Source organism: Trachymyrmex cornetzi, unplaced genomic scaffold, assembly GCF_001594075.2.
Source record: "Trachymyrmex cornetzi isolate Tcor2-1 unplaced genomic scaffold, Tcor1.1 scaffold138, whole genome shotgun sequence".
Taxonomy (NCBI): Eukaryota; Metazoa; Arthropoda; class Insecta; order Hymenoptera; family Formicidae; genus Trachymyrmex; species Trachymyrmex cornetzi.
Window position 1 is genome coordinate 132339 of NW_017295960.1, and position 7455 is coordinate 139793.

The 7455-nt window shown below is 33.3% G+C and overlaps 2 protein-coding genes across 2 annotated transcripts in view; one reads left to right on the plus strand and one right to left on the minus strand.

Annotated features, from left to right (window-relative positions):
* Nucleotides 1-7252, minus strand: part of GluClalpha (glycine receptor alpha 1) — a 75201-nt gene extending 67949 nt beyond the window's left edge. Inside the window, exon 1 of the mRNA XM_018522750.1 lies at nucleotides 7185-7252. The gene's annotated coding sequence lies outside the window, so the exon portion shown is untranslated. The remainder of the gene's footprint in view (nucleotides 1-7184) is intronic.
* On the plus strand, nucleotides 835-6665 carry fbp (fructose-1,6-bisphosphatase). The gene is made up of 4 exons (XM_018522762.1): nucleotides 835-1141; nucleotides 2851-3315; nucleotides 4961-5150; nucleotides 6367-6665. The coding sequence occupies exons 1-4, from the start codon at nucleotides 966-968 to the stop codon at nucleotides 6556-6558; spliced, it is 1023 nt and encodes a 340-aa protein (XP_018378264.1). The 5' UTR covers nucleotides 835-965; the 3' UTR covers nucleotides 6559-6665.
* Nucleotides 7253-7455: the final 203 nt, after the last annotated feature.

A 7455-nucleotide genomic window follows, 5' to 3' on the forward strand; every position in this document is an offset into this window, starting at 1 on the left:
TTTAGAACAAAATGTTATATATTTTTTAAATATTTGATGGCTAGCACAACTTTGATATTCCAAAAATGTTTTTTAATTAAAAAACGCCTACATATAAAAAATATAAATTCATTTCTTGTGTTAATATAATTTCAAATAAAACGTTTCATGAATTTAAATAATATTTTTCAATATCACAATATAAATAATAATTTGGTATTCTACCTTTTCGTATTTGAATATAAATATGATAATGCCTTTTATTGAACTGACACAGGTTTTTAGTGTAACAAATTGTTATTTCTTGATTCTACGGTATATGTTTCGACCTCTAGATTTTGGGTCCTCTCAGTACAATAAATTACAATAATATAGAATAAATTAATAAAATACATATGTAAATATATATATATATATATATGTACACAAAAATCATTTCAAGAAAAATCGTTACAACCGCGATCATAATACGCGCTTTATAAGAATCACTCTCGTATATATAGGTATTTTATTAATTTATTCTATATTATTGTAATTTATTGTGCTGAAGAGAACCCAAAATCTAGAGAGCGAAACGTATACCGTAGAATTAAGAAATAATAATTTGTCACACTAAGAACCTGTGTCGGTTCAATAAAAGGCATTATCATATTTATATTGATTTGTTCTTTCTGAGCTTTGTTATATACTACATTTAATTAATTTCGCTTGCGGCGCGCCAATGGCTCTCCCTCTCTTGTTTCTAGATTCACCTATGACCTATACGGTCTCATAGAAGAAGTTGACGCTAGAGTGAGCTTCGGAAACTCGAAATACTCGAATATCAATGTTGTCATTGTTGCGATAACATGTTGCTGACTAACCGGGGTATTACATAACGCGACGCGACGCCTCGGAATCGCTGGTTTCAGTCTCCGTCGGGACAGTCTGGGTCCCTCGCGCCTTTATTTCTCGTTCCGCCCGCTGCTCGAAAAGATACGGTCACTATGACATCGAAAAATACAATAATGGATTCAGACTGCATGACGTTGACGAGATTCATGCTGGCGGAGCAACGCAAGGCACCAATAGCGACCGGTGATCTCACACAGCTGTTGAACAGTATACAGACTGCCATAAAAGCTGTTAGCTCGGCCGTGAGGAAAGCCGGTATCGCTAACATGTAAGTAAATCAGTAAATATGAGTTCCCGAAATTGGCCCAGGACGAAAACTAATCTCGCCAACGTTTGCGAGGAAAACGCGAACATATAACGCGCGCGTGGAATATGTACGATTCGTCCTTTTCCGCATGGTTTCGAATAGGCGAAAAAGGAGCAGCGCGAGAGAAGCGGAAAACATTTCGTGATCTCGTAAACTAGACGTCCTAATGGCACATTTAAGCGACAGAGATAGAGACACTTTACGAGATATTCAAATTAATCTAATTATAATTTGTAATCTTCATGAGTTTGGAACTACGCTGCTTTACGACTATATACATTTTACATCGCGCAAATACATCTTCCGACTTCCAACGGTTTAAGTCACTTTGTGACAAGATCGCTTTGTGACTGTCAAATGGAATTGGATTTTCATATATTATATCCGGGGCGGATGTAGTTTATGCGATTTTACATTTTCACCGGCACACAACGGTCAGAATTTAGCGCGCAGAGAGACTCGGACCAATACGTGTACATACAATGTGGAAAGTCTTCGTATAGTGTCGTGGCTAACGTTTACTCTCAACCGGCGCGCGTCTCTCTATTTTATTCAAATGTATTCGGCAGCGGTATAGTCTCATACATTTACCGTCGTGCTCTAGCTGCCAATACACGCCAGTAAACATTAATCTCTACGCCCTGACAATTCTGTAACCTTGCATGCAAATAACATATAAATGATTTCCCATTATTACAGTACCTGTGGTACACACCGCACAGCATGAATAAAACAATTTCATGACTGGTCGCTCTCCATCGACCTCCGAAACAAACTTGCCTTATCAATAATCTGACGGGGATTATGCTTTGAACTGTATGAATTAAGATTAGATAACCGTAATGTAATTAATAAATAATTTCATATATATATAAACATAAAGGCAAATAGGAATTGATAAATCTTAGATAAAACATAATTGAACATTTTTTTTAACGCAATTAAAAATTATTTTTCCACATATAATTAAAAATTATCATAACGTTCCTTATCTGAACACATTTTCATAGTATCTATTGAATAAATATCTACTGAATAAATCTCTCTCTCTCTCTCTCTCTCTCTCATCTTAAATTTTTACAAAACAATTCTGATGATAATTTATTTTCTAAATAAAAGTTTTATATTCCTTTTACAACCTTTAATGTATTTACTGTTTAAAAATATTACAAAAAACAATGTTTTTTTCAATGTTTTAAATAATAGCTTGTGTTTCACAAATTCTACCTTCAATTTTATAATAATTTTATCATAGAAAAAATTTCAACTGTCCGTTTTAAATATTAATCGAAACCTTCTGTATTGAAGTTCGTAAATCTTCCCTCTTGAGAAGAAAGTCTTCTCTCTTGAAAGTCTTAAATCTCTGGAGAGTCTTTCCTTCGACGTGATTCAATATCTATACGTTCAAAGTTCTTAAAAATTTCTACATCTGATTATTAAATAAAGAATATATTAAATATATTTACACTTTAAAATATTATTCAAAACAGTTGAAATTAAAAAAAAAATTTAAATAATATTTGAAATGACATTAATTATATATTTTCGTCGTGTAGCCAAAGTACTTCAAGTCTGTTACCAATCAGAACTAATCGAATCAGCTACGCAATGTTCGTTTAGGTATTAACCAGCTGATGTTAAACGCACACGGCATATCGTTATTCATTCAGGTATGGCATCGCCGGAAACACCAATATTCAAGGCGAGGAAGTCAAGAAGCTGGACATTCTGAGCAACGAGCTCTTTATCAATATGCTGACATCCTCTTTCACTACATGCGTGCTCATAAGCGAGGAGAATCAACACGCCATTGAAGTGGAAACGGAGAAGAGCGGCAAATACGTCGTGTCGTTTGACCCGCTTGACGGCTCGTCCAACATTGAATGCTTGGTCTCAGTGGGTTCGATCTTCGGAATTTACAAAAAACCTGAACAATCCGGAAACTCCATGCTACAAACCGCTCTGCAACCGGGGAGAAACTTGGTTGCGGCCGGATACGCTCTATACGGATCAGCGACTATGATAGTGCTCTCAATCGGTCAAGGCGTTAATGGATTTACCTACGATCCGGCCATTGGGGAATTTATACTGACCGAGAGGAACATGCGTATGCCCGATAGAGGCAATATATATAGGTATGATAAAAAGAAAAACAAATGTTCATTTCTACCAATGTACCCATATAAGATTTTATAAGGCCTGTACTGCTTGCTATAGTTCAGATACCGTAAATGTAGGTGACTTGGAACAGTGCAGGTAACTTGGGACAGCATGTACTTTTACATTAAATTCAATCGTGGTATCCATCCATGGGTTTCTAAAGAAAGTTTAAATTTAAAATTTTCTTTAATGACTCATGGATGGATACCATGACTGAATTTAATAAAAGTACATGCTGTCCCAAATTACCTGTACTGATCATCCAAGTCACCTACATTTGCAGTACTGGCGCAGTAGTGGCAAATTATTGGCCTAGTATTGACTAAGTACTGGATGATAACTTGGGCCTAGTATTGGCAGATGGTACTAATGCAGTTATTTTAACCAGTCATTTGCCAGTGATGACCCAGAATTGGTTGACAGAGCCATGACCATCAATTGACAGTCGTAGCGTTGGTTTGGTTGTAACTGCTAGCAACTCTATATAGATAGAGTGACTTTAATCTCAGTTTAACTTTTTATCTTTTTCTAGTTCTAGGACTGATAACCGCAGTTCTAGGACTTATTACCGTCTCAATGTAGTTTAATTTTAATCTCGGTTCAACCGGATTTAACTTCATCTTTTTCTAGTTTTAACAATTGAAAAAAGATGAAAAGTATAAGTTGAACCGAGATTAAAATTAATCTCCATTGATAGAAACGGGTAACAGAAAAAAATAACGAATAAATTAAACCAAGATTGACCCTTACACGCACGATTGACTCATTTGTATACTGCATATTTCTAATTCTCTTCGAAAAACTGGGAGCATTAAGTAATTGGTTGTAAGTTATAACATTTATATATAATTTTAAGTGTATATAAGAATCACTTAATAATTTTAGTATATTTGTTAAAGTGATGAAATTTAATTCGGGATCCATCGTGTGAAGTATAGGGCCGGAAAATTATGTGTACTGAAGCTCAAGAAATACATCAAGCCAAGAGAAAGTCAAATAATAAGTTTTTCTTGACGTCACAAAAGTCAAAATGATAATTTTTGGTTATCAAATTGGATCGTGTATTGACGTTAAGAATCAAAATAAAGTCATTTTTATTTTTTGTTGTTTGTGTCAAAATGATTTTTTATTATAAAATTGGATTGTTTATTGACGTTAAGAATCAAAATAAAGTAATTTTTATTTTTCGTTGTTTGTGTCAAAATGATTTTTGATTATAAAATTGGATTGTTTATTGACGTTAAGAATAAAAATAAAGTCATTTTGATTTTTTGTTGTTTGTGTGTTCTTTGAGGGGTTAAATTTCATCTACATTAGTACATAGAAATGGAGAAAAGAGAGATAAAGAAACGAAAGCTATAAAATGAAATATGCTCGGCAAACAATTTCGATGAATTAACGGCTAACATCCGCATCGCGAGTAATACATCGAAATTGCTACACGCGAGTAATACATCGAAATTGCTACACGCTTTCGAGAAATTATGAAATCAGATATAGTCAATGTAATCACGATAGAATCGATATGTTGAGTTCGAGTTAACTATTTATAGACGAAATTACATTTTTCGAAACTCGGTCATTATTGATCGCACTGAAATCAAGTATGATTATTTACAGTATTAATGAAGGCAACGAGAGTACGTGGGACTCGTCTATTAAGGAATATGTACGTTCTAAGAAATATCCCGCAACCGGGAAACCCTACAGTGCCAGATACGTAGGCTCCATGGTCGCCGACGTACACAGAACGATTAAATACGGCGGTATCTTTTTGTATCCTGCGAGCAAGAGCAATCCCAATGGCAAGGTAATTTCGCAATGATTTCTTGAACTTTCTGTCGAACTAATTATTTGATGAAGAAAACGAATCAGACGGACACAAGAACAATAAAAATACACAAAGAAAAAGAACAAGACAAATACAAAAACAATGAAAACAAGACAGATCCAACGGCAATAATATATAACAGTATATTACGATATATTTCACGTCATCCCATTTATCTTCATCGCGGTCAATAATGTTTTCTTTTTGATTCTCTCTTTTCACTTCGATTATTATTAACACTCTGATCTCGCTCTTATCACCGCAGACGGATTGAGTAATGATATATAACCCGCTGTGGAAACTTTGCCTTATAAACAATTATTTATCATTTATCCGATAAATGTGCAGGAATGTATTGGAATTTAAAAATTATTTTATCTGAACCACAATAAAAATGGTTTAAACTTAAATTAATGCATTCCTGATTTTTATATAAATTTCTATAAAATTTATCGGACTTCGCATATTATTCGTTCCGGTAAACGTAAACACGATTACAGCTCTCTATCAAAAGACCGATACCGGGGTCAGAATTTTAAGAGAACGTATTTATCAATAATTAAATTACACAATATTACGCTTCAATTTATAGCATTATTTACACATAATATAATATTATTATATTATTAAATATTTCTCATCTATTCTATATCTTACGTATCAAATATGAAAATTTCATAACAAATCAAATTATGCACTAAGAGAAAATATTTGGTAATTATGACTTTAATTGCACGATAAAATAATTGTGATCAGAAGCTCCATGGTTATTAATAAGCTAATGTTAATATAATAACTAGTTCTCTTAAATATAACAAATTGTATTATATAATAATTTACAATAAAATTTCAAATATTAATTAAAAATATTAAAATATCAATAATAAATAATAAATAAAATAAGAATTTAATAAATAAAATAAGAATTATTCAATAAATGCAATCGTAATTATAGTAAATATAATTATTTTCTCAATCCACATTTGCTTACTATATTTATTGATAATAATAATAAAAAATATATTAAGAAAAAACCTCGGAAAAAACTAATTTTCAAGCAGTATATATGAGTATATTATTACGAATATACAGTTGAAAAAAAATTACTATAAATTATAATTAAATTATGGTAATTGCAACCATTCTTTTCTCTCAGCATGCGATTGATATTCATTTCGCAATTACATAATTTCAGTTACGACTTCTGTACGAATGCGTACCGATGGCTTTCATAGTCAAGGAAGCCGGCGGTCTGGCGACAAACGGAAAAATTAATATTCTAGACATCGTTCCGGAAAACATTCATCAGAGATCACCCATTTTCTTGGGCTCCAAAGATGACGTTAACGACGTAATGACGTTTATAAGAAATAAGGCTGAGCGATGAAAAAACGAAGAATCTCTTCCGAACACAACCTAACGTTATACCTCTTTTATACGACAGGTTGTTATTTTGTAACAAAGATTTTGCAATAAAGATTTTATTAAACCATCTACGTTTTAAGTATTTCACCAAACGCCCACAAAGTTTAAATACCTGAATAATTCGTTATCGCCAAAAAGTAAACCCACACAGAAAATACATTAATAACAATTAATTAGTAGAAATTATAATCACACAGCGCGGAAATGTAATAAATCTCACGTCATCAAGCGCTTTTACAGGTGATTACGAATAATTACGGGTGATTGTTGGCAAATCCGTTAAATCCGAAAATTCATCATGCTCTCGCGGAGACCCGAATTACGCTAAACGTTAACTCGTCGGATTATTTAATTTATTCGGCGCACATGTGAATCCAAATTAATCACCTGTATTCAAAAGCGTCATTAATAACACCGATAAGAAATACTGTCGAGCGACCATATTAATATAGCGATCTCATTAATGTCTCTTCGAGGAACTCACACAAACTTACGTATCAAACTTATACATATATATAAATCTAACATATTAAATTTATATATATATATATATATATAATATATTTATTATTTTATACACAGACTTACATATAAGTCTATGAGAACTTATTCAATCGGTGCACACGCTGCAATATGGAACTACCGTAGTTTTTTTTTTTTTTTATAAAAAATACCGTATCACTTGCCGGTGTAAATGCAGTGTAACGCGATCGGCACGGAACCGTCGCAGCATCGCGTCATCGGTCAAGCTTAAGCGATGTCGGACAATCATTTCCGTTCTTTCATCTGTATAACCGTAGCGAGACGGCGGGCGCTGATAACGTTGCTATTTATTCTACACGCACGCCCGGCTCTCGGC